The 27,010-nt window shown below is 47.9% G+C and overlaps 2 protein-coding genes across 3 annotated transcripts in view; both read right to left on the reverse strand.

Annotated features, from left to right (window-relative positions):
• Positions 1 to 240: 240 nt before the first annotated feature.
• The window catches only part of LOC135393230 (membrane metallo-endopeptidase-like 1), a 36,445-nt gene continuing 9,675 nt past the window's right edge, over positions 241 to 27,010 (reverse strand). Inside the window, exons 1-3 of one of the 2 annotated variants that reach the window (XM_064623719.1) lie at positions 14,411 to 14,553; positions 4,238 to 5,809; positions 241 to 963 (exon numbers count right to left, since the gene is read on the reverse strand). In XM_064623719.1, the coding sequence (XP_064479789.1) occupies positions 379 to 963; positions 4,238 to 5,752 (2,100 nt within the window). In that variant the 5' untranslated portion in view covers positions 5,753 to 5,809; positions 14,411 to 14,553 and the 3' untranslated portion in view covers positions 241 to 378. Of the gene's footprint in view, positions 964 to 4,237; positions 5,810 to 14,410; positions 14,554 to 27,010 lie in introns of those variants that run through there. The other variant, XM_064623718.1, reaches the window with a different exon arrangement.
• Positions 19,863 to 22,454, reverse strand: LOC135392476 (52 kDa repressor of the inhibitor of the protein kinase-like). Its single transcript, XM_064623184.1, has one exon. It carries the CDS (start codon positions 22,452 to 22,454, stop codon positions 19,863 to 19,865), a length of 2,592 nt encoding a protein of 863 aa, XP_064479254.1.

A 27,010-nucleotide genomic window follows, 5' to 3' on the forward strand; every position in this document is an offset into this window, starting at 1 on the left:
TTAGTGAAACATTTTGGCGTAACGCATCCAGCCCCTACGTGCAGTGTGCAGCACAGCGGCATTATTAGGTCGTGGTTATGCAAAGCCCAATTAATAAAATGTGTTAGGTACTTGACTACTATTCACTTACTCTACTGACCAGTAACTAGTTATGGCAGTAGGCATGTGCTCTATTATTGGGAAACTTGACCGATATCGTACAAACTGTAAAAGAGTCGGGACTTTACAGTAGACAACAAGACAACTTGCCGCTGTTACCTGCCCCAACCCCATCCTGTTCTCACAAAACAATGCATTACATAATAGGAAAGTACCGATATTGCCGGATTACCAATACATTTTCAGAAGTACGCAACAGATTCGTTAAAACTATTGCTGTTATGGCGGTAACCAAAATCCACACCGCTTAGCCGGATTCATTTTGTCCCACAACTGGCACCGAAAGGCAGACGCAAATGGACGGAAGTTCCTCAAGGCCACGTTACATCTGTCCTGGTCCGTTGGATAACCCTCCGCTGCCACAGTGGAACGAGAACATAGTTTGAAGCAGTAATTAATGAAGAATAGCTGTTCCAACGAGAATTCTGCTAATGCTTCAGGCTTTGGCATGTCGTCCGGTGCTGAGGACCTGTTCGAGGCAGCAGAGTAGATGGCTCTGAGAGATGCAAAGTCAGCCACGTTCTCTGTCATAAAAGCCGGATCGGATTTGTAAGCTTTTTGAAGGCATGCTACCCTCTGGAGGTACTCTTGCAGAACGGTTGGACTCCACCAGCTGGCCAGCTTTCCAAACTCGTCGCGATCTTTGCCGATAATGTCGAAGCCGTGCATGGTTTCGTGACCAACGACAGCACCGAGGCCGGCATAGTTGAAAGATGCTGGAAGGGTATCGTCAATATATGGAGGTCGAATGATACCACTCGGCAGAAAGAAGGCGTTGAACTGTCGGTCGTAGAAGGCGTTCACCTGGAACAGGTACAGGGGTTTGAGGCTTGTTTGACATAGGTGAGTTTTGAATTTCGGATTTCTAAGGTCACTGAGATTAAAGGCCACCTACGTCTTGGCCACGGCTGAGGTCAAGGTCAAAAGAATAACAATACCGGTGTGCAGCCTTATCAAACGTCACCATTAGTGTGGATTTTCATGCACATGCATGTTTTTTTGACGCGAAAACGTCTGTAAGTGCGGTTTGGTAGTCACACCAAAATGTACGATGCGACGAAATTATGCCGAATTTCATGACGCGATAACTCGGTGAGTGATAAACGGATAGCAACCGACCGACTAAATCCAGAAAGCGTACACATGTAAGACTTTAGCTAACAAGGTCATTGCTGCGAAATGATACAATCTCTGGGTGTGGCGAGCGTGTGCGAGAGAGACGGAAATATAGAGGGTTCACTTGCGGGAAGTCTAACTTTTCGCAAATTTGAAATATCGAAATTTTGCCAGAGTGTCGCTATATCTTCAACTAAAATATGATCAGAATCGAAAGAAACCGCCGTCAGAAGAAAGGGCTGCTCGAAAACTTTATGACACGTTAGGTGAAACACTCTGTATTCGCGTTTGTATTTTCATGTATGCGTACTCGACGCTATGTCCCACTTAGATTTGATAGCCGTGCTCTTTCACGTTGGGTGAGATGATGCCCCGGTACTGCTTATGCACCCTCATTTTCTTGAACGTGCGCCAACACCAAGGCCTTGTGCTGTTCTTGTGCACGTAAATATTATTATTGTTTTTATTATGATTATTATTCCGCCAGGTGCGAGAGTTTTCTCCTTTCCAGTTAAGGCTCTGCTGGCTTCGGAAAGGTTTTTGGTCCTCTTTCAAGAGAGTTTCGGTTAGGACAGAATGCCTTCGATGTTTCGGTTGGTTGTGGTGCTCAGATCCCACATTGACTCTTCTACTGCGCGAGTTACTAGCACAGAAATGTTCGATATCTTTTCTAACAGCGGCGCTGAAGGCCTGCACGCTGGAGCCATGCGTCGGACTGCGGTCGTTGCGTGTCTATGCCTTCGCCACTTTACAGTTACGAAGACGGGCGGCGTTCGCATTTCAGTCTGCAGTGTGGCGCAGTGGCAAAAGCAAAGCTTTCAGCCGCATGAATAATATCTGTGGCGCAAGCCTTCTTTGTTGTGTGCTCCTCAACGGAGGCTACTTTATTTTACCGAGTGATCCCCCATACAATGCTCAACTTCTCTCAAATATGCATTAGATGCATTGCCTTTATAACAAGAACGGCGGAAGCGTTGCATATATTAGCAATGTTTGCAGAACATTTTTAATACTTTTGGTGGATAGTTGCATGCATATTTCGGGAGTTTGTAGTGCATATCTATTCGTGCCCCACCCATAACAGTCACCTCGCTTTAAACTGTGCAGGCTGACCCAGAAAACGTGCCATTGAATTATAATAAGAAAAAACTACGCCACCTAGAATCAGACGGCGAACGGCATCTGTTCTGACTAGGTTTTTTCCACCTCCTTATGTGAGTGTCATGTAACGTAGCGTTTATTATGTAATTTTTTGCGAACTGAACTCTAAAATTCGCTAAGGTCACTTTTTCACCCCGCCAATGTGAACAGCGTGCCCAATTTACACGAATTCATGATAAATGACTGGAATATTGAGGAGCCATCCCATCGGAAACGTTCCCGAACGTCATGCTTTTCGGAGCACCAAGATCATAGTGCTCGACGAGTTTTGGGGCGCAGTCTTGTCAGTCCGGCGAAAGGAGGTATCAAACCCAGCCCACAGACTGACAGTAAAAAAGGCCACAGTTCCTGAAATTTGGAGAGGGAGGGCATGATCCCTGCGGTAGAGGGATGCGATAAACCAAGCCTGTGTTGCCTGTTTCTACTATCACTCTGTGGGCTGGGTTTGCAACCTCCTTTCGGAATTGACACAGATATTGAGGAGCTATCCCATCGGTAAAAATGGGTGGTTTGCAACTTCCTCTCAAAGTGACGTAACGGAAGTTGCAATGTCACGTGGATTTACGCTTCCGATCCGAACTTCTGCTGGAATCGTATAGCGTCAGCGAGTTTTCAACATAAATATAAGCGGATGTTGAGCGCTTAACTGCACTAATTCTCCCGAAACATGACATAAGCTGCATCGCGTACCCTTGTATCTTGTGCCTTTGGGAGAATGTAATCAGCGTAAACGAAAATTGAACTAAGGGGTGTAGGCACTTGCCATCGAATGCCGTGCCCTGTACTTATCATGTTGAATTGTGTGTGGCTGTGATAAGATTGTCAAGTCATAATATGAAAAGAATATAACTAAAGTCACAGCTACGACGGAAGGAAACGACTACATGAGTATTACATATCTTCAGAGTGCAGAAGATTGCTGCGTAAAATACTGCCTGTACATTTTGTTGCACCATATCTGAAATGTTGGTTGTTGTCTTTGTTATATGAAGAGTCAAATTGAACGCGTTGTAACACAGCATTTCGCACAGCAAAAGATCGCGATTTCAAAGCGCACGCCAAAAGAAACCGAAACATGCACGATGTGTCATGAAATCTTATCTTTGTCATAACAAAACTGCGTGCGAAGTATTTGTTGAAGTACCTTACTTCTTTGGCGGCCAGGCGTTCCCAGGCGAATTCATATTGGTTATTGTTTAAGCCGTAAAGTTTCGCTTTACTCCAATTGAGCGAAATTTCGGACCGGAACTTCGAAGACCCAGCATGCGTAGCGGCACGTCTCAACTTGAAAACCACCCATAGCCGAGCGTCATTCTTTTCGGGGCGCTCAGAGCATGGCGCTGGGCAAGTTTTTAGGCGTCTTCATTGTCAGGTCGGCGAAAGGACGTTTCTAAACTCAGCCCACTGAGGGATAGGAGAAAAAGAGAAGACAGGCAGGCTTATCGTATCCCGCTTCTGCTGGAATCATGCTTCCCTCTCCCAATTTTAAGAACTGCGCCTGTGAGAACTATCAGTCTGCTGGCTGGCTTTAGCAACCTCCTTTCTTCAGACTGTATGAAGGCGCTCAAGAAGTAGTAGAGCGCCACGATCTGGGGGCTCCGGAAAGCATAATGTTCGGCTATTTTTTTCCGATGGGATACCTCCTCAATGTCCCTGTCGTTTATCATGAACTTTAATAATTGACATCCTGCATGCGCACGCAGCAAGCACATCATGCGCGCGTGTCTTGTAATCTTGCGGAGACTTGGTGCCAAGTGATTTTCTCCTTTTGGAAAAATTTGCAAGCTATAACCAGGCCTACCTGTATTGGGAGAAACTCGTACGTCATGAAGGTCTCCCCTTTCTCTAAGGACACCATTTTGCGCTGTCCTGCGGCCCTGCTCGCCTTGAGCCACGTTTTAAAGTAGCTGTCCTCAATCGTGAAGTTGGTGTAATAGGCATTCAGGTCAGTAGTCTTCATGGCAACGTCGGGTTCCACGAGAACCACTTGCATGTTATATATCTTAAGCTTAGACTTCTTACGACTGATCTTATCAAACCAGGCTGTCATTAAGAAAACCTCAGCTATGTGACCTCGCACATCTTCAATGATGGTCGCTGCTAGCTGTCTTGTAGACTCTGACGGGGAGGTCGTTGTAAAAGGACGACTGGCTGCAAGGGGCATAAGCTCGCCAGTTTCTTTGAAACACGCGTCGTAGTGGTCTTGAGCACTTTTGAATTCCATTTGCGCCACTTCGTGTGATACGCGAGAGGCCAGTTGTCTAACCAAGTGCCAGCCAATAAAGGTTGGCAACAACTTTTGGTCATTCCTATTGTTTGCAAGCAGCTTACCGATGCGGTTAAACGTTTGTGTGTGCTCAATTTTAACGTAGTCGGATATCTTCACAGTGAAGTACGGTACTGTCTGCTTGTTTACCGCATCCACCCATACTTGTCCATCAGCTCCTGGGATAACTTTGTCCAAGTTCTGGAATACCTCCCCAGTGACGTCGTAGCCACTGATAAGCTGAGGTATAATTGTTGCATCCGCCTCCACGATAGCTTCGAGAAGAGCGTCAGCGCTCTGGCTTTGGAAGTTGGGCAGAACTTTGATATGAGCAAGCATGAAGTCCTTCAATTTTTTTGCCGAGCTAAAGCTGTTCCTCATCTGCAGCCATTCTGTTAGTTGGTTGTTCGGAGTTAATGATACCGTTGGGAGAGCGTTGCTGTCATGGTCCGCGAACAGTTCAGCAGTAAATAAAGTGTGTATCTTGTAAGATAACGACAATTCGATGAGGAGCGCAACTATGTTATCCGCTTCCATAGGCCTAACATCTGGAAAGCTAATGCGAGTAGTCAGGAAGTCACCGAGAGCCTCCCCGTCCTGGTGGCTCTTCCCTTGAGCATTCCGGCATAACGCAAATAGCAACTTCGCCTTGACGACAGCCATCTTTGTGTCATCACGCGAAGCGACCGGGACATCGTCGAGTCTCTTCGCCGCGTCCCTGAAGACCCTCATCTCGAGCTCGTCTACAAGCGAGGGTTGCCCAGTCCCGTGATGTTTGATCCATCCGCCGCACACAAACTGGTAGAAGTTGTCGCAAGGATTGACGGACCTTGTTAGCGACATTGCGAGCAGCGCGGTGTAGTTATGTGCTCCATTGGAGTGTTCTCCGGTCCTGAAGAAGTCCCAGAGAAAGTAGATGATGCTCGCCAAACTGACAACGATGCCGACGGTGCAGACGCAACAGGCACAGAGTTCCACGCAGTCAGCAAACACGAATTCAGTGTCCGTTTCAGGGCTTTCTTGGTCACCCGGTGGTTCACGATTGGGCATGGTTGCTTCTGATCATAGATTTCAATTATCTTGCTGTCAAAATCCCGCAGGATTTCCCTGAAAAAAAAAGAAGAAAAGAAGGGTTAGAGCTTGTTATAAGTAGTGTTTGGCGTTTTCGGGATGTATTCCAGGGGAGATTTAGCGGCTGTTTTCCGGCATTTTGTATGTTTTCTTCAATTTCGACATTCCGATATTTTCGACATTTTAAAACATTTGCGCCGAAAATAGATTTCGAAAAATTGGCAGTTATAATCACTAGCGAGAATAACTATGGAGGGAGAGCAGCTCGGTAAGAGGACATTGAACGCAAAAAGTTCCCTTTCCTTTGTTGCAGGGTACCAGGTGTACTGAACCCCCTTGATTCACGGATAAAAGTGATACAAGGCAAGGTTTCTTCAACAGCTGATGCTGCGTGCTTCCTATTCCAACGAGTGCGCGCCAGAAGTGAAAAAAAAAAAAAAAATGCGCAAGCTTTCGTTGCCTTTATTCATACTCAAAACAACGAGAAAAAAAAACACAACAACAACAACAACTGGAAACCGCAACCCGAAAACAATAGTTACTTGTACTAGTTGGCAGCGTGTTAACCAACATTCTCCCTCTACACGTTGAACCAACTAGTTACCAACGTACTCCTTATACAGGGTGTTCCAGAAAACGTGTCATTGATTTATAATAAAAAAGCTACACCACCTAGAGTCATGCGGTCAATGGCATTTGTTCTTACTGGATTTTTGCCACCTCGTCGTGTGAATATCGTGTAACGTAAGTTTAATTATGTAAATTTTTGCAAGCTTAAGTCGGAAATTTGCCTAGTAAAGGTCACTTTTTTACCCCACCAATGTGAAGAGCGTGTCTAATTTAGTCAAATTAATGACAATTGACTGGGATATTCAGAAGCTATCCCATCGGAAAAAATAGCCGGACGTCATGCTCTACGGAGGTCGCACAGAATAGCGCACGATGAATTTTTCAGCGGCATCTTTGTCAGGCCGACGAAAGGAGGTTGGAAACCCAGCCCTCCCCGACGTCGCAGAGGGAGATAAAACAGGCACGGCTTATCACGTCCGCCTTTCGCTGGGATAATGCTTTCCCTCTCCCAATTTAGGAACTGTTAGTTTTTCTACTATCACTCTGTGGGCTGGCTTCGTAACCTCCGAAAAGCATGATATTCGGCTATTTTTTCCTATGGGATAGCTCATGAATATCACTGTGAATTATCATGAATTTGAGTGAATTCGGCAGGCTCTTCATATTGGTGGGGTAAAAAAGTGACCTTTGCTTGGCAATTTTCCGAGTTCAGTTCGCAAATATTTACATAATTAAACATGGAGTACATGACATTCCCATTAGGAGGTGGCAAAAACCTAATAAGAACAAATGCTGTTGACCGCATGATTCTAGGTGGCATAGTTTTTTTTATTATAATTCAATGACACGTTTTCTGGGACACCCTGTATAAGCAATGTTTTAACTGCTTCTTTTGTCTGAAGAAGGGCAGGCTCTGCCCGAAAGCTCACGTATTAAATAGTTACTCTGACTTCGTGCTTCATTCTTTCGTTATTATTTTCTGGACGACGTTTCAACAAGCTGGACTGTGTATTATTTTACCCTCTTGTAGTCAAATTCTGTGAGTCGTGTAAGAGCAGTCCACAACCTTCAAAACACATAATGTTCTGGATGTTCCTTACTGGTTTAGTCAAACAGTCCGCAACCATATGTTCGGTCGGCAAATGATCCAAAGGTCCTGCTCGACCCAACGCACTTCTGAATCAAAAAATTATCGTGGATACCCTATCGTATGAATACGCACTTCCCAAAGTTTTACTGCGGAATATTGAGCCTCTGTCATAGTACGCGAGGTCAAAAGCTTTCGGAAAGCACGAAAACATAACATACTATGTTGAGCATAGCACGAAAGCATAGTATGTTTGAAATAATCGGGCGGGTGCATTGATCGCGTTACACGCATAATTATGGCGCTGAAACAGAAGACTGGGTTCGAAAAATGCGTAGAAGAAGCAATTTGTCGCAACTTTCAACTTTGAGTGCCCTAAAAGGCGGCGGCTACGGGTGCTTTTCTTGCGACTTTGTGATGTTTTCAATATACTTTACGTAACAGCTGGAATTCTTGAAAATTTCGTGGCCATTGACGAGGATCCACTTACAAGCCAGCTGGTTTCCAAAGCCGTCAATGCAGTAGTTTTTGCACTAGCACACCTCAAACCTGGCGATTTTCGCAAAGTTTGACGTTTTTACGGCCAATTTTGAAAAGAAAGCGGTCGTCATAAAACAGTCATTTGGTATGCATTGGGTAAAGGAAACTCTCGGCAAAACATATAAAAAACTAAAGAGGTGCTTTTTGATGAGCGCGAGAAAACATTGTGTTTTTTTGCTTTTGTTTTTTTCGCTGAACGTACTACACGGAGGCGCGCGTACTTTCTGGTGGAGGGAGAGCGTTGTTGAGCATCATGGGCCAGGCGCGCTGCAACGCGACAGGTCAGATACGCCGCTGCTTTTCGCACAATGCCAAAAACGATAATTTGGAATTGTAGGTACCGGTCCACGAGGGGCGTTCAAGTCAAACTGGGACTTTCTGTCTGCTGAGTGTACAAATGGCACGAGCTACTGCTTTTTCGTCATTTTCACACGGGGCAGGCCTCCGCGTTCACCACATGGTGGTCCAAAGTTTGTACAAAATAGAAGACACGTGCTGGACAAGATGGCCGACAACGAGGTGAGGGCGCACATCGAACAGCGAATTGTCATGAAGTTTCTCGTGAATGAAGGCGTAAAGTCATCTGAAATACACAGAAGACATCAGTATGGCCACGATACACTTAGCCGCAGCAAAGCGTTTGAGTGGTGCAAACGGTTCCGAGACGGCCGTACATCAGTGCAGGACGATCCCAGCCAGGGCGGAACATCCAACTTGTGGGGCGCCTGATCCTCAAGGACCGACGGATAACATGTCTCGATATCAATGGTGCATATAGTGCTATCAATAGTGCATATTACTGCCAGGTTCTCAGGGATGTGCATACGGCGCTGAAGCAAAAGCGGCCGGGCCTCATCACCAAAGGAGTCCTCTTCCTACAGGATATTGCACGCCCGCATACCGCGCATCTCACGACACGCATCTTCCAGGCACTTGACTGGGAGTTGCTGCCACATCCCCCTTACAGTCCAGACCTCGCCCTCAGCGATTTCCATCTCTTCGGGCCAGTGAAGGCGTTCCTTGGGGGCAGCCACTTCAGCTGCGACGACGAGGTCAAGGATGCGGTCCGATCATGGCTGGTACGCGCCCGTAAGGGTTTCTATGCTGCTGGCATCCAAGAGCTCGTGAAACGCCGAGACAAGTGCATTAGTGCAGCTGGAGAGTACCGCTGGACGGTCACGATCCCGCAAAAAAAGAAAAAAGAGAGATTAGGAAAGGTCTTAATAGACAAGAAGAGAAACAAAAACACGCGAAGGCACGATTATCGCCAGCCTTCTCTCTGAATTACGTATTTAAAAATAGCGCCCGATTTTTACCCCCAAAGCTGAGAACGGCATTTAACACGAAAAACTCACTCCCTACCGGTATATTCAGCATAAAAGGAAAAAGGTAAGTATTTTCTCGCGCTCATCAAAAAGCACCTCTTTAGTTTTTTTATATGTTTTGGCCGAGAGTTTTCTTTACCCAATGCATACCAAATGACTGTTTTATGACGACCGCTTTCTTTTCAAAATCGGCCGTAAAAACGTCAAACTTTGTGAAAATCGCCCAGTTTAAGGTGTACTATGGCAAAAACTACTCCATTGGCGGCTTTGAAAATCGACTGGCTTGTGGAATGGGTCCTCTTGAACGGGCACAAAGTTTTCAAGAGTTCTAGTTGTCACGTAAAGTATATTTAAACAATCGCAAATTTGCGACGAAAAGCGCCGGCATCGGAGGCCTTTTAGGGCTCTAAAATTTGAAAGTTGCGACAAAATTAATTCAGCAAATTATTCGAACCCGGTCCTCTTCTTCAGCGCCATAATTATGCATGTGACGCGATCAATGCACCCGTCCGATTATTTCAAACATACTATGGTTTTCGTGGTTACCGAAAACTCACGGGTAGTTTCATTTATAATCGACAGATGGCCGCCGGTCACATTTTTATTTTTTCCCGGGAAAATTACATGTTATTCTTTGGCCGAAAATAAGCGAAACGAACTGGACCGCGGGTCTGTGCGATATCCCGTTCTCCTTCTGGAGGGGGTTAAAAAAAGCGCACATTTTTCCGGCCTAAATTTTTTCAAAGTTTGCGGCGTTGTATCTCTGGAACCGGATGTCGCCCTCAGACGGCAATTTTTGTCACCATAGAAGGGGTGCATGCGTCTCACTTAAGCTGAAAAAAAGTTGTGGAAAATGGCCGAAACATATCGGGAAAAATTCCCGAAAACGCTCCGAACTGCATTTGTTGCGCAAATTTGCGGGGTTGTTACAGAGCCGCCACAAGTCCGACGTCAATGAAACTGATATTGGATGAAAGCTCATTTTTTGCTCTTTCGTGTGGTGTGCGGCTTGTCACGTTGTGATCATCTACTCTTTTGGTACGGCGCTCTAAACGAAAGGGCCTGCGAAAGAATCGGGTTTTTGGGGAGCGTTTTTCTCAAAAACCCCAGCTTCAAATTTGTTAATATTTTGTGTGTACATAGCTTAAACATCCATCTTTTACCACGTAAAATAAAAAGTCTGCTTATTTCACTCCTAGGGGGCGCGCGAAATATTTTTAGCTGGCATACTCGCGCGCTCTCCGCGGAAGGCTAAGCGAACGGAGAGTATGCTTCTCTTTTCGGCTGCGCTTTTCTAAAAAAAAAAAAAAACAGCTCGAAATCGGCAGATATTTCCTTCAAACACAGTCTTGACACTCTTCTCTCACATGAATAAATTAAATTTCTGCTTATTTGCTTCCTACAGAGCCCGCGAATTGTTTTTCAACGTCGTCCCACTGTAAGCTCTGGGCTGTTCAACAGGTACACAAAACCGCTCTCTCTCACTCTTTCTGTCTTTCATTTTTTTAAAGCTGTATCGTACGCATATTGCATGGTCGAAACATCGTTCACACGTGCCGACAAAAGGCAAATGTAGATACCACTAGTATGCGGCAAATGAAGGACAAGTATGTTTCCCGTCGCATGGCACTGGAGGTTAATCCTTTCAAGGTGAGTTCCTTCATGGGGAAGCGTGAGAACGGGAGGCAAGGTTGCGGTTGCTCGCCGTTGCCTTTTCCCCTCCACGTAACCAAGCGTGGGAGTGTGGTCATCGACTGATTCCTTCTACTTGAAAACGGATGTACATTTTGAACGCTCATAAAGGAGTTGGAGATATCGGCGGATGCGGAGCAGATCGAGGTCGTCCTGTGGGAGTCAAATGCCCTCAAGAAGCTTGTACTTGACATTGAGGAATTTCTTGCCCTCCTCAGAAAATGGCTTGTGCTGTACATCACACATGATGCCGTGCGCAACGTTCAGCAAATTGCGATACGAAATGAGAAGATGCTGCAGCATTCGAAGCGGATAGTTCTTCACTTTGACTACGCCGAAAATTGAACTGTGGTTTTTCCTTCCGAAATACAGGGATACCATTGGCAGAAGAAACAAATCACAATATTTACCTGCGTGGTAAGCACATTCTCCGGTTCCAAGTGTTTCGCCGTTGTGTCAGACGACATGCAGCACGACACTGCTTTGGCACTTCTGGCAATCAGAAAAATCGACGACCACATGGATGAGACTGGACCCTTGTACAGTACGTGTTCTTACGTATCGGATGGCGCCGCCGCGCACTTCAAAAACCGATTCCAGTTCTACGAGCTGCAGAGAACTCGTCATGTTACGAAGTGGCTGTTCAGTGCACCTGGCCATGGTAAAAATGCCTGTGACGGGATCGGTGGTGTCGTCAAGCACACTGCTTCACTCCACAACCTTCGGTCGGCTCCATCAGAAGCTATCCAAACAGCAAAGGATCTTGTCGTGAAATTACAGCCAAAACTTCAAAGGATTACTCTTTTATACCTTTCATGTGGGGACGTCGATGCCTTTCGAGATGCAAAGAAGTCAAACGAGTGGTCAGTCGTACGCCCCGTTCCGAAGCTTCGCTCTTGCTACACATGGGCAAGAGAGGGTGACAGTGTTGTATGTAAGCATCTATAAATAAGACCGTATCTACTAATTACTAGCTTATTAAATAGCTATCTTTTCTCTTACCTTTTTGTTTTGAAATGTCATGCATTAAACTTGTGTGCTCGTATCACTTTTCTGAAGTCATTTGCTAGACACGCTAAAACAATTCCCGGGCTCTGTAGGAAGCAAATAGGCAGAAATTTAATTTTCTAATGTGACAGAAGAGTGTCAAGACTGTGCTTGAAGAAAATATCTGCCGATTTCGAGCTGTTTGTTTTTTAGAAAAGCGCAGCCGAAAAGAGAAGCATACTCTCCGTTCGCTTAGCCTTCCGCGGAGAGCGCGCGAGTATGCGAGCTAAAAATATTTCGCGCGCCCCCTAGGAGTGAAATAAGCAGACTTTTTATTTTACGTGGTAAAAGATGGATGTTTAAGCTATGTACACACAAAATGTTAACAAATTTGAAGCTGGGGTTTTTGAGAAAAACGCTCCCCAAAAACCCAATTCTTTCGCAGGCCCTTTCGTTTAGAGCGCCGTACCAAAAGAGCAGATGATCTCAACGTGACAAGCCGCACACCACACGAAAGAGCAAAAAATGAGCTTTCATCCAATATCAGTTTTATTGACGTCGGACTTGTGGCGGCTCTTTAACAACCCCGCAAATTTGCGCAACAAATGCAGTTCGGAGCGTTTTCGGGAATTTTTCCCGATATGTTTCGGCCATTTTCCACAACTTTTTTTCAGCTTAAGTGAGACGCATGCACCCCTTCTATGGTGGCAATAATTGCCATCTGAGGGCAACATCCGGTTCCAGAGATACAACGACGCAAACTTTGAAAAAATTTAGCCCGGAAAAATGTGCGCTTTTTTTAACCCCCTCCAGAAGGAGAACGGGATATCGCACAGACCCGCGGCCCAGCTCGTTTCGCTTATTTTCGGCCAAAGAATAACATGTAATTTTCCCGGGAAAAAATAAAAATGTGACCGGCGGCCATCTGTCGATTATAAATGAAACTACCCTCTGAACGTAAACACAACTGTGCTCAATATTCCCCAATCAAATTTTGGGAAATGTCTAGTCATACCACAGGCCATGATGATTTTTTAGTCCAGGAGTCAAGTTGCACTTTTCAAAGCACTTTCCGATCATTTGGCGTGGAATGATCCAAGTACTGTAGGAGACACGGTTGTCTAAAATCAGCACTCCGTGGTTGATCTCATCTCAAATCTCCAGATGTTGTAAAACTAGTTCGTTTGAATAATAAATAGGTGCAGCACATGGTCTAGCTTGAAATACAATATTGGCGCAGCACTTTCAAGCGCAAGTGCCGACAGGCGATTTTAGCTAACCGTGTCCCCAACCATACGTTACAGAGAGTTCCCATTTTAGATTTTTTGTCATGCGAATAGGTGTATGAGTTTTATATGCTTCAACCGTTTATGGTGTACCGGGTTTTTCTTTAGTTTGACAGCCTGTAGAGGACGATAGTGTTCCCCTACATGAGTCCCGGCCATCGATGATGGTATGCCACGCAGAGGCGATGACGGTGGCCTATCTCCATGGCCGCGCCGGTGGAACTGAGAAGCGGGTGCTCCAGGCGCGTGTCGATCCTCGTATTTGTCCACCGGCCGCCACATCACCTCCCCCCCCCCCCCTCAAACGCGGAGTGGCGATAAAGCGGATGATGTCCACGACTTCAGTAGAGGGCAGCGAGGGCGACCGTGGTTAACTTGTACGGTTCAACAACTTGACGGCGCGGCACACAGTGGCGAAACATCACAGCTGATGAGTCATCACGATCCGTTAGTCCGAGAAGAGCGGAGAAGAGAGTGGGGCGCTGGCGAAGTGCTGCGGCTGGGATGCGGCTACCGGCACGGGAGCCAAAGCTCTGAGAGTCCCAGGGGAGGAGAGGGTGAGGCTGTGCGAGCCGTGGAGAGATGCCGAGACGCCGGTCGAAGCGTGCCGTGGCGTCGGCTGCCGCGACTGCCACAATCGGAAGGTGAGCGCGAGGTTCGAGTGTCGCGGCCGACAGTGAAAGAGCGCCGGGGTGCGGTGAACATCGGACAGAAGTGATGGGTGATGAAGCTATGGGGCGCGTGTGTGCCGGTTGGTAGCGCTATGTAGGAGAGAGTCAGTAGGTCCGCATGCAGCAGTCCGCTTGCCGAGTTCAAGAACCCATTCGGGAACGAGCAAAGGATGTTGGATGCAATGCACGGATGAGAGTCGTGACAGCGGGTCTAGACAGGTGAGGTTGAGGGTACGTGGAGAGCATCAGGCTCGATTGCTGTGTCACAGAGCTACCATAGCAGTCGGACAGGTAGTAGTAGAGCGGCTTCCAGGCTGTGCGGCAGCGTGCCATTGGTGCCTTACTTGCGGGAAGGTCGCCAAATTTCGGATGGTAAAAGGGCCGAATTATGTCGAACTTGATGTTATAGTTCGGGTCACCAAATGTCGGGACACGAAGGGACAACAACAGCTCGGAAGGTAGGCAAGTGCCCGACTGACCTTTAATGAATTGTTGAGCGTGGCGGCGCGGGATGACGAGTACAGGCGACGATGTTGATGGCTGTTACTCTACAACCCGCTTGACTGTCGCTCTTGACTTCCATTGGTGGTTCCCCTATTTCTCGAAAGAATGATTCGGGAGATTCGGAAGAAAAAAAGATTCTGGAAAGATTCGGAAGAACGTAAAAACGTTTGTATCCATTTGCCCTCCTTCAGGCTCTCTCCAAGTCCGGACAGTGCCGGATTTAATGGGGGGGAGGGCAAACGGGGCGCATGCCCCGGGGCCCCTACCAAAAGGGGTCCCCCACTATTGCAATTGTCACTGCTTCTTCTGCAAACGATAGGGTTCTGGGTTCTGGCCAAAATCACATATGCAGTAAGAACTTTCGTGCAATTGGAAAGTACCAGCCCAGTTGAAAGATATTCGAACAGTTCACTTCCATAATTCAGCTGTTCATGTTCTTGGGCACCTTGAGGCTTGTGTTAACAAACACAAGCCTCAAGGTGACGCACATAATTGTGTGCGCCTGTTGTGTGTTTCAGCCACAGAGCAGTTACTTTGTATCGTATGAGGTTCATGCATAACCAGGGGCATAATGCCGATTACATGTTCAAAGATTTAATCAGTTTATTCGACGCACAAGGCATAAACATCAAGGAATGTATGGCAGTCCTACGACAATGCTGTGTCCATGAGTGGAAGGTACAAAGGTCTTCAAGCACGAGTTGGCACGTGGGTTCCTTGCTCAGTGCGCTGTCTGAATCTGTTGGCAAAATTAGCTGCCGAGTGCCCCGATGATGTTGCTTTTTTAGGTTTCCTCGAGCAAGTATACGAGTTAGACACAATGTGATTAGTAACACAACCACAACGATGTCCGGTGACCGCTCAGCAAAGCAGCCTGTTCCGGTACCGAAGACGGTCAGCAGCACACGGTGGTCCTGTAAAGCGGTCGCTGTCAGAGCCGTCAGGGGATACTGTCTTTTCTAAAACACGCTCGAACTTATTGCTAGCAATCGAGATGAAATGACTGAAGTGCGCTTGAAAGCAGGCGGTGTCATCGACTTGGAACGGGAATTTATGTGGTGTTTTGGGACGATATTTTAGACAGAGTGAACAAGACCAGTAAAATGTTACAAAGTCCAAAGATACACCTGGACAGCGACCTGAAAATGCTTCGACCTGAAGGCGTGAAGCATTCGATCCCTACCGCATGGTCGGGGAAGATGTAACTGGAACGAGGGAATATCCTGCAATAAGAAAGCTCAATCGGCTACCCATGTATGGCAGACACCACCAATCGGCTACCCATGTATGGCAGACACCACCAGGCTACGGAACTGTCCCGAAAGCACGGTCTAGTGGCCCTTCATAGAAGTTCCGGAGAAAGAACTTTAATGCTCCCTTATGAAAAAATCTATGGACGTGCTATTGAATTTATATAGCAAAAAGTCCAAACAGGCAATAGACTTTATTTGAATAGAGGTTTTTCTTTTCTTTTTCCTCTCTTTAGCTATTTGGCGCAGACAGTCTACAGACTTTTTTTCTGTTGACCGACTATAGACACGTTGTCTTTGGAAATCCTATAGACTATTAGCATTTGACCCTATGCCATTAATTTTTCTTTCAAGTCATCTGTCATTTATAGTTTGGCTACTATTCTATATCACACACTTGCTATGGTGGGCTATCGGGAAGTGTTGTTTCACACAGACACACACTTGTAGTGCCTTGTGAACATCTATTGACAGTCATTGGCTTTTCTTTTGATTACTCCCTCTGCACCCACTTTCCGTAGACACCTGTTCAAAAGAAAATCTATCGAATATTTGCCTTTTCTCTCCTCATAGGAAAGCCTTAATGTAGGCTACACATTTTCTATTGCCGGAGCTTTGGCAAATTATTGCCAGATGTTGGAAAGTGGCAACCGCGTACCTCTTCGAATTCTGTTAAGTTCCTGTTGTGTGAAACTGTATTGAAGTCCTTTTTTTTACCCGTGTTGGGAAGCAATACATAGCCGTCATTGGCACAAGCACCACGAGAAAACAGATACGATACATTACTTCTCTTGCAAGCTTCCGCAAACTTGGGTGTCCTGCTTGCCTCTGAGTCAGAATGAAGGGTGAGGAGCGTCAGCATAATTCGATTACACACACATCCAACACTCAAGTGAGGAATTGCTTTGAGCATTAACTCACGACCAAGATAACACATGTGTTTGTAACTGCTTTCTGTTTGAGACATTGATTATGTCCATTGAAAGTCAAATTTGTGCAGTGGGTAATTTGCCATGCAGGTTCACATTGATGCAAATAGCCGTCTCACTGCACAGGTTTTCCTTTCGGTGGACGTACTGGATGTCTTAAACCGAAAGCAGTTACAAACACAGGCGTTATCTTTGTCGTGAGTTAATGCTCAAAGCAATTCCTCACTTGAGTGTTGGATGTGTGTGTAATCGAATTAAGCTGGGGCACCTCACCCTTCATTCTGACACAGACGCAAGTGGAACACTCGACTTTTTGGAAGCTCACAAGACAAGTAATATATGGTATCTGTTTTCTAGAAGGAAACTGCAGTTCATATGCTGCATGCTCAGAGGTGGACGTTCTGAAAGCTCTGGCAAATTAAGGTATACGTAGACCCACTTCACTGCGTGACGTCATAACGATGCGTTGACGCTGCTGTCCTGTTTGATGGCCAAAAATCGCGCGATAATGGAGTCAGTGGGTGTTTTGCCGCAAAGTGGTGTCGCTATTGAACGTGCCACGCTGTACAGAAAGACCAAATACGCCCACACCCTGCGGTTAGACTTCCACCTTCCATATTAGACGAGTTTTCTTATTCTTTCTTCCGTTGGAACACTTTTTTTCTTCATTCTTTAGACCACCTATACACCGCTTTCTTTTGAAAATAAAGAGAATATAAGACCAAAGACAGTCAATATATTTCCTTTGGTGTAACCTCTGTAGACATTCAGGAAAAAGAAAAGCCAACTTCCGTCTACAGCCAGTGTTTGGACAATTGGTGCAATTGCCTATAGGAAATCAAAGTGAAAACAAAAGCCAAAGAAGCCAAATAATGTCTACAGTATGTCAATAGACAGGCTAATTTAATTTTCATAAGGGCTGTAGAAGTGCAAGGGTGCAGCCGAGCTGGTACATTGTAAAATGACGATAAAACCTGAGTGTCTCAGGTTTTATCGTCCTTTTACAAAGAACTTTCTCCCGGTCCTGGATCAGTTTGGTTTCTCTTGATCAACAGCTGGCCGGTTTGAAGAACTATCGTCATGGTTCTCTTTTGAGAAATCTGCATCCTCAAGGTATATACTTCAGTCAGTAGAGTTGCTCTCTGTATATATCTCACTATGATGGTAACAGCAGTTCCTGTGAGCGCTCATTTTCGACACTGAGGCTCATTAAGAACCGTCATCGGGCACCCACGACTCACGGCAGACTTAATGCCTTGTCACTGTTATACGAGGGGCGTTCAAGTCAAATCGGGACTTTGTCTCCTGAGTGTACAAATGGCTCCCGCTACTTCTTTTTGATCATTTTCACACGTGACAGGCCTCCGCGTTCACCACGTAGTGGTCCAAAGTTTGTGCAAAACAGAAGACACGTGCTAGACAAGATGGCTGACAACGAGGTCAGCGCGCACATCGAACAGCGAATTGTCATGAAGTTTCTCGTGAATGAAGGCGTAAAGGCATCTGAAATTCACAAAAGAATTCAGGCTCAGTATGGCCACGATACACTTAGCCGCAGCAAAGCGTTTGAGTGATGCAAAAGGTTCCGAGACGGTCGTACATCAGTGCAGGACGATCCCGGCCGGGGCGGCTCAGAGCAGAGTGTCAGAGTTCCCGAGAGCATCCAACTTGTGGAGCGCCTGATCCTCAAGGACCGACGGATAACATGTCTCGAACTGGCTCGAAAGACGGACCTTTCTATGCGAACGTTGAACACTATCACTAATGAACACCTCCAGTTTCAGAAAGCTGGGCCTCATCACCAAAGGAGTCCTCCTCCTACAGGATAATGCACGCCCGCATACCGCACATCTCACGACACGCACCTTACAGGAACTTGGCTGGGAGTTGCTGCCACATCCCCCTTACTGTCCAGACCTCGGCCCCAGCGATTTCCATCTCTTCGGTCCACTGAAGGCGTTCCTTGGGGGCCGCCACTTCAGCTGCGTTGACGAGGTCACGAATTCGGTCCGATCATGGCTGTTACGCGTCGGTAGGGATTTCTACGCTGCTGGCATCCAAGCCCTCGTGAAACGCTGGGACAAGTGCATTAGTGCCAGCTGGAGATTACGTTGAAAAATAAAACTAATTTCTCGCCTGTAAGTTCATTTTACTTTTGCGAAAAATGAAAAGTCCCGGTTTGACTTGAACGCCCCTCGTACAAAGGGATATTCTTAAACAGCTTGATTTTACGGAGCTCATTACCGATTTTTGAGTAAGGAAGTCAACGGAGGTTCCAATTTGCGCTAGCAGCGTAACGTAGTCTTGAATTGCTTGCTACATAAAGCTAATGTGAGACACTCCCCCGTAGAAAATGTGTCGTAACAAAAGAACCAACTGCTGTACATTGAACCATTTCATATACGTATATATCGCACGGCATATTCGCACCGAGGTCAGGCATCTCTATGACCATAAGTTATCTTTAGGAAGCACCATGAAAAGTACTGATGAGGCGAAGGGGCCCCCACCACTGTAAATCCGGCACTGGTTTCGAAAGTTAACAAAGCCACCGTTTTTGTTTTATGGACTTCCAGCTGATGCCTGCTATTGACATAGTGAATAGGGAATGTGAACCATGTCGTGAACGCCCAGTGGCGGACTCATTCCAGCTTGCGTCCGAATACCTTATAACCAGATCCCCGCATGCTCTGTACGTTATTCCTCTTGTTTTTGTCCCTCGTAGGTAAGGTAGAATTCGTTTGGCCATCTTCCAATGATCGAACGTGAAACGGGTGTTGCGTTGGCTAAGGCAGTGGGTGCCGGAAGCAATCTCCGGGCGAATCACCTGTACCAGATACATGAGGTTGCCTATGAGGTCTTGGTAAAAGACGTCCAGGTGGTCGTTCCCTTTTGTCCTAGTATCGTGTAATTTCTCCTCTCGCTGACTGACATTCGTGTTTTCGCTGGTTTGCAGTCCTCCATGTGATAGCGTCACAGTCAGGGGCGGATCCAGACCCTCATTTTGGGGGGGGCGGACAACGTCTCAAGCGAATTTCTATATAGTGTTTTCAATCTTCAGATGCCTATGCCTTGTTGTGCGTGCGGTGGGGGTGGGGGACAAGAAGGGGCCCTTCTACTGTACCTGCCGCGGGGAACTGCGACAGTTTTTTCTTCGTTAAAGGTGATTTTTGTATAGCGTTACTGACATGCAGTGAACTCAAAACTGATGTTTATTGTGCATCAGAGAACTGGTATATAAATATCACTCAGATGACAAAATCTAGTCTCCGTTGTCCGCGAGCCTTACTTGCGAAACGATCGATGACCCTTTGCGTATCGATGGCAATGTCCCTATGGGTGTGCAGCAATGCCAACGCAGTCAAGCGCTCTTCAGCCATCTGTGTCCTCATCCACGATTTTAACCGACGGAGAGTAGAGAAGGACCGTTCGGCACTGGCTACGCTAACAGGGAGAGTGGCCAGTACTTGTAGAAGCGTACGTATTAGAGGGAAGACCTCCCTGTCGCATTTGTCCAGAGCTTCAACAGCAGTACCCGGCACCTCAGTCTGGGTCTTCCACTTTTCGCGCCATAACCTCAGCTCGGCTTGAAGTAGAAGTGGTCCTATTGGCGCGCTATTCCCCATGAACGCAGAATACCGCTCCCCAATAGCAGAAACAGCTTCCTTGTCGACGCCGTCTGTGGCACAGGTGTGAGGGGGCACAAAAAGGAACAGCTCGTATGCTCTTTCCGCCTCGGTTGTAAACCTTGTCTCTAAATCTGACAGCACATTATCCATTAACGGAGTGTACAGTGACATCCTGTAGTAGCTCTCTGTATTGGCCGTAGCGACGTTGCACCTGTGAGTCTGTCTCTTAGCTATACGTGGGGACCGCAACTCTGTTCCCAGTTCTTCTCCCAGGGCACTGGCTTGCTTGTAGAGCTCCGAAAATGCCTCTTCACTTTTCTCTCTGCGGTCGCGGAGAACAGTCATGGTGTCTGCCAACGCGCTCCTAGCCGTGCGAACGTCAAGATATTCCTTCTGAAAGAGACGACTCAGTGGAACAGTGTGCGCGAGTATGTCCGCCAAGCAAACAATTGCTACTAGGAATTCGGAGTCACTGATGGCAGCACGGAGCGTCTTTGCTTTCGCTGCGCTTTGCATCTCTTTCCAGTCAGCAATGGTATCAAGAGCTTTCGACACACTGCCCACGGACTCTCGAAACTGTATAACGCTGTCGTGCCGTTCAACCCACCTCGTCTCACAAAGGCCTTTAAGTTGGCCTCCAAGGGTGCTCTTTAATACCACGTTTCGTTTCGATGACGCCGCAAAGAAGGAAATTACTTCTTTCATAATGCCAACAGCATTTCTGATCGCTTGGACTTTGCAGGACTTGGACAAAGACAGGTTGAGTGCGTGGTTGAAGCACGGGCAGTGCACCGCATTAGGCGCATGTTTCTTGATCTCAGACACAGCGCCACAGATCTCGGACACCATGACGCTGCAGCCGTCGGTAGCTATACCTACGCACTTTTCTGGGTCGAGGCCTAAGGTCTTCAGTGTTGTTACAACCTGTTCCCCGAGTATCTTTCCTGTCAAGACGGGCTCTTCAATGTTGATACCGGTATCAGTATCGCTACTGACACGACGAAGATCGACGAACTGTACAAAGTCCTCTCGAACCACATTCTTGTGAACGTAGCGTAAAATGAGACTAAGCTGCGACATGTGAGCTAGGTCAGTGGTTTCGTCGAACATAACGCTGTACATGCCGGATTCGTGCACACGCCCAGTGACCGTGGCAAGGACTTCCTCTCCACAGCACTGGATGAGTTCATTCTGCGTCGTTTTGCTGATGTATGTGGCCCGGGACGACGTGCTGGCAAGGTGCTTTTGGAGTTCTGTGTCCCCACTGGCGACCCGGAACCGCAAAAGTTCTCGAAAGTTGCCCTCGTTTGACGTTAATGAAGTACCTTGCGAACAGTCTGCAAGCATCCCGTCGTCTCTGTGTCCGCGAAACGGTATTCCTTGGCGCCCTAGAAAGATTATAGAGTCTATGATAGGCAAGAGTCTTTTCCGGTTCTCATCCACTTGATGAAGTCGCTGACAAGATACTTGATTGGCGACGCACGTTTCAGGTGCATCGGCACAGGCAAGAAAGGCTTTTGCGGCTTGAACCGCCTCTTTGTGGTATCTAGTTGCTTCATGCAGAGGGAGGTCACCATCTTTGCCAAGTAGCCTCGCGAATGTTCGGAGAGGTTTTGTAACGAGCTTTTGAAGAGTAACATTCCTTTGGTACCCTCCTACGCTCCCCGTTGTGAAGAGTGCACAATACTTGCAATAGAGACCACTTTGGCACTTCGAGAGAACCAGCCAGTTAAATTTGCTCAAATGTGAGTGGCTTACATATCTCTTTTCTTCCTTGCCGCCTTTTTTGTGGACGGAGTATGGGAAACTGTAGTTTTCCGCTGGATGCCAATGAGATTCCAACAAGCGCCGCTTAGTGAAGTCGTCAACATGTTTCCCGACAAAGCTTCCAACGTCTAGTAAAAAGGCTGCAGCGGAGCCATCATTCCTTCCACTGTCACTCATGGTGTTCGATAGTTCGCATTCATGTTCAGCACTGTGACTGCGCTCATGTCGTGAACCGTTGCCGTCAGCCACAGCACTTGCTGGCATGGCACACGCTATCTGAGGATTGGCGTCCGCGTCGCTGTCATCCGTGGGCAACGTAGAGGAACCCGATTGTGATATTGCCGGCGCCGCGACCTCCTCGCTGTCTTGAATTGAAGTTTGCAAGGCATGCTTGGGAGCGCGACTAAAGAAACTGTCAATCTTTTGAAGACTCGCTCGCTTCATTTTACTTCAGACTCCGTTCTCACCGCTTAGACGCGGAATTGGCCACGTGCCGTGAGTCGCGCGCGAGAAAGAAGGAAAGCGCTGTCATGGAGACAGAATAAAGAGTGAAGGCGGCATCTTGGTGAAAGCAAGCGCGTGACCGTTGTTGGCATGGGTCGGACGGTGGGACAGGGGGGGCAGGTGCCCCCTCCCCAGGGGCGGATACAGACCCTCGGTTTGGGGGGGGGCGGTTTCTTTGCCGGAGCGCGCAGTGGGGGAGGGGGAGAGGGAAATGCAATGCATAAACTGACGTTTTTTTTGGGGGGGCGATCGCCCAACCGCCCCCCCCCTTGGATCCGCCACTGGTCACAGTAAGTCTTGCACGTACGTGGCTTGGTTAATGGTCAGTACCCTTTTCTGTTCATTACGTGTTATTTCGATCCCAATTATGTCCACGAGGTCTTTGAGGGCAACTTCTGTTCCCAAGAGCAGGTACAGCGTCGCTCAGGGCCTTTTTGGTAGTCGCCACCAACAGCATACCATCGATATATACGCCGAGTATAACTTTACCTGACGTCGTATTCAATATGTCTACGCACTTATCCGATTCAAGCCTTGTGTAACCTTGATTTCTCAGGATTTAGCAGGCTGACGGCAACTAGAAAGTGAACTGATACCAGTTCAAGCTGTCTGGCGGCAACTGGAAAGTGAACTGGTACCAGTTGAAGCTGGGCTGGTGGCAAGTGGGCACTGTGTGGAACCAGTTCAAGCTGGTGTAGTGGCAACTGAAATGTCCACTGGCAACTGGAACAACTAACAATAACTTTATTTGAGAAGGAGAGTGGGGAGGTTCATCGGCAGAGGCGATACTCTACCCCATTGCTGGTGGGGATATGGGGAATGAAATACTGAGCCCCTTCACAATAACAATCGGAGTCCCATGGTGTCCAGAAATGTCAAAAGAGCTTTGAGCGCTGATCGTTGCTGGGGTGGATTGGACCAGGGATCAAGCAATTTTGTGAGGGAGAAAGGGCGAGAGTCCAGCTGACAAAGAGACTCGGAGAGTGCGTTTCGGGAAGGTTGGTAGTGGGGGCAATGAAGAAGAATGTGCTCCAGTTCCTCTAGAGCACCACAGCGGCAGCAGGTGGGAGGGTCAACTTGTCTCAAGCGGTAACGCCACTGAGCTGTAAAAGCAACATCGAGTCGAATTTAGTGGATTAATGCAGCATCTTGACGAGATATGCTTCGTGGCATGCGGAAAGCGAGCGTTGGATCAACTCTGCTCAACACAGATGGAGGAAGAATGTCGGTTGTCCATTAGGCGGGAAGCCAGGGGTGTCACGAGGCGTCGCAGAATGGAACGACGGTGTCCCCTCAGCAGAACAATACTGGTCCGTTTCCAATACGCGAGTGCTGCTTCTTCGGCGCTGTCGGCCTGCTCATTTCCCACGACACCACAATGGGCTGGAACCCACTGGAGAACAAGCTTGTGGCCTGCTGCGTAGACAGTGTGGTAAGCCATTCATTAACACATCTCTGACCAGGGGTGTGGATGTGCCTCGTATGCCGGAACTTTCAATTGGTTGAAGTGCAGATTTGGAGTCTGTGAAGACTGCCCATTCACGCGGGGTAAAATCAGCGATGTGTTGTAGAAAGAAAAGGATGGCATAGAGTTCCGCAGCTGCTGAGGAGGTTCGATGTGAAAGGCGTCGTCCTCGCACTACGCCTTCGGATGGTATGACGAACGTAGGCGGACGATGATAGATGGCGGATAGATGGTAGGCGGACTTGTTGTTTCGGGATGCACCATCTCTATATGCCGCTGTAAACGTGGAAGACTTCTCGTCTACCAGAGCATGAAAATGGGCTCGAAGGACTTGAGGGGAACCTGATCTCTTCTTTCCGGAAGGTTCGGAAGGCATACGAAAGTCGGCTGTACCGGCAGAGACCAGGGGGCTTCCGGCGGTATAATGTGCTTAGCTATGAAGATAGTGAGAGTCTGGCGTGTCCTCTGCGCTACTCGATAGAAGTCGCTTTCAGGGCGGTATCGAATTTTCCTGAGGAGCGGGTGACGGGGAATGTGAGCTCGCAAACGTAGGAAGTGCCGAGCTGTTTCACGTTCACGTAGAACCTCAACCGGTAGTTCACCAGCTTCAGCCAGGACTTGCCGTGTTTCAGCCATTCTTGGAACTCCGAGGCAGCGACGAAGGCTTCGAGCAAACAGGGACAGAAGGGTACTCAATGATGTTGTTGATATGTAGTGCAGGATAGGAAGACTGTAAAGAAAGCACAGTCGCCCTCATCAACGCCGCGTGAACTGCGCGCAGGCAACGCTGATCACAGCTCCATCCTGAGCCAGAAAGATGTTGAATTGCGGGGAGCCATCGCTGCACTTTAGTTTCAAGGTGTTTAATGTGGCGAGCCCAGCGCAAGTCCGAATCGATTACCACGCCAAAGAAGGAGTGGAAGCGGGCGGGCTCAAGCTTCTTGGCACCAACCCAAAGAGGGAAATTGGTCAGAGATCTGCGAGTGAAAGGGAGCTCGACGCACTTTTTGCGGGAAAGGTACATCCCAAGGTGCGAGAGGTACGTGTGTACATTATTTAAAGCGAGCTGCAGGCGGCGCTGTGTGGCTGGGCGTGATTTTTCTACTGTCCAAAGGGCGACGTCATCGGCATACACGGAAAAGGACACTTTGCGAGGAAGTACTGATTGTAGGCCAGCCATCACCACATTAAAGAGTGTCGGACTCAGAATACTTCCTTGGGGACTCCTTGAGGAACAGGATGCTGAGGGCTTTGGTCTTAGGAAGTACGGACAGCGACAGTTCGGTCCGTAATGAAGTCTTGGAGCCAGATGAAGAGCCGACCGGATACGCCAAACGAGCGCGTGCAGCACACAAATGTGCGAGACGGTATCATATGCGCTCTTAATGTCGAGGAAACCCGATAGGACGATCCGCCGATGGGCACGAGCATGTTGGACCGGACTAGGTCGAGAACTGGATCCATGGAGTGGCGACGAAATCCAGCCATTTCTTGATGGAACGCACGTTGTTTTTCGAGCCACCAGTCGAGGCGATGCAAAACCATTCTTTCCATCAGTTTTCCCATACAGCTTGTCGGGCTCACAGGGCGAAAGGAGGATAGGGCATTTGGGGGCTTGCCTCGTTTCAAGGTGGGAACAACCAATGCCTCCTTCTAGGTATAGGCAGAGGTCGGCACTTTGGACCGCCGCTCACTCATGCTCACTCACCAGCAACTCGACTCATTGCCCGCTCACTCATGCTCACTCACCGGCAGCTCAGCTCACTGCCCGCTCACTCATACTCACTCACCAGCAGCTCAGCTCATCGCCCGCTCACTCATGCTCACTCACCGGCAGATCAGCTCATCGCCCGCTCACTCATGCTCACTCACCGGCAGCTCAGCTCATCGCCCGATCACTCATGCTCACTCACTGGAAGCTCAGCTCATTGCTCGCTCACTCATGCTCACTCAACGGTAGCTCAGCTCATCGCTCGCTCACTCATGCTCACTCAACGGTAGCTCAGCTCATCGCTCGCTCACTCATGCTCACTCAACGGCAGCTGAGCTCATCCCTCGCCCACTCATGCTCATTCACAGGCAGCTGAGCTGATTGCCCGCTCACTCATGCACACTCACATGTTCATCGCTCGCTCACTCATGCTCACCTTCTTCAGGATGCTCACTCATGCTCACCTGCACAGGAAAACTTGTATTACACGTACGTACGAGGGCCGTGGTCGGAACTCGGGAGATATAGCTCCTGTTGGGGCGGTGGTAATCTTGCGGGATACAGGTTATAGAGTGTGGCGGCCCGGTGACGACGATGACGACGTGCCTCTGGTTCCACGCGCTACGGCGCTGGCACAGCAGTTCTACCGGCACCGTCCTAGCGTGAGGCCACGACCATCTGCCCGCTGGGACATTCCATCATCGCCGCTCAGGACTCATGTATAGGAACACCACCTCCTCTACATTTGGTGGCCCGAACAACGAACACCATGTTCGCAATGCCGGACAGAGGAGTAGCAACAAGGGGGGGGGGGGGGGCTGAAGCCTTCTCTCGAAACCGCACCTTTGGTAGTACATTTCGGAGAGGTAAGAGAGAGAGAGAAATCCTCCCCTCCCATATAAACCGAATTTTTTTTTTCTCTGGCTACGCCCTTGATGCAGGACGCTTATCACCAAAATGTAATGGGCTACACTCTTATGAAAAAGAGAGTCAAAATGAAGTCAAATGGTGCTCGGACACCATCGCCTACGGAGAGGGCGTTGCAGCGACTTCCATGATTGTATTTAATTAAGGGTGTATGCAACAGTGAAGTCCCGTACTTTTATTAATTTGTTAAAATTCTCGAGAGACACCTGCAACTAATGATAGAAGAGATGAATGAAGCGTTTTCATCTCAGTTCAGGCAAGCCGGTCCCCTTTGGTCCTCCGATTTCGTTGATTCTTTTTGATGCTAAAGCCACACCTCTATGATGAACAGTGCCACTGGTCCGAAACTTGAGATCGCAGCAGTTGCCGAGAAAAAAATTGACGAGCGTGCCT

This window comes from Ornithodoros turicata, chromosome 4, assembly GCF_037126465.1.
Source record: "Ornithodoros turicata isolate Travis chromosome 4, ASM3712646v1, whole genome shotgun sequence".
Lineage (NCBI taxonomy): Eukaryota > Metazoa > Arthropoda > Arachnida > Ixodida > Argasidae > Ornithodoros > Ornithodoros turicata.

Excerpts from the sequence above, each read along its gene's own strand:
- LOC135392476 (XM_064623184.1), bottom strand. The coding sequence starts at position 22,454 with ATGAAGCGAGCGAGTCTTCAAAAGATTGACAGTTTCTTTAGTCGCGCT.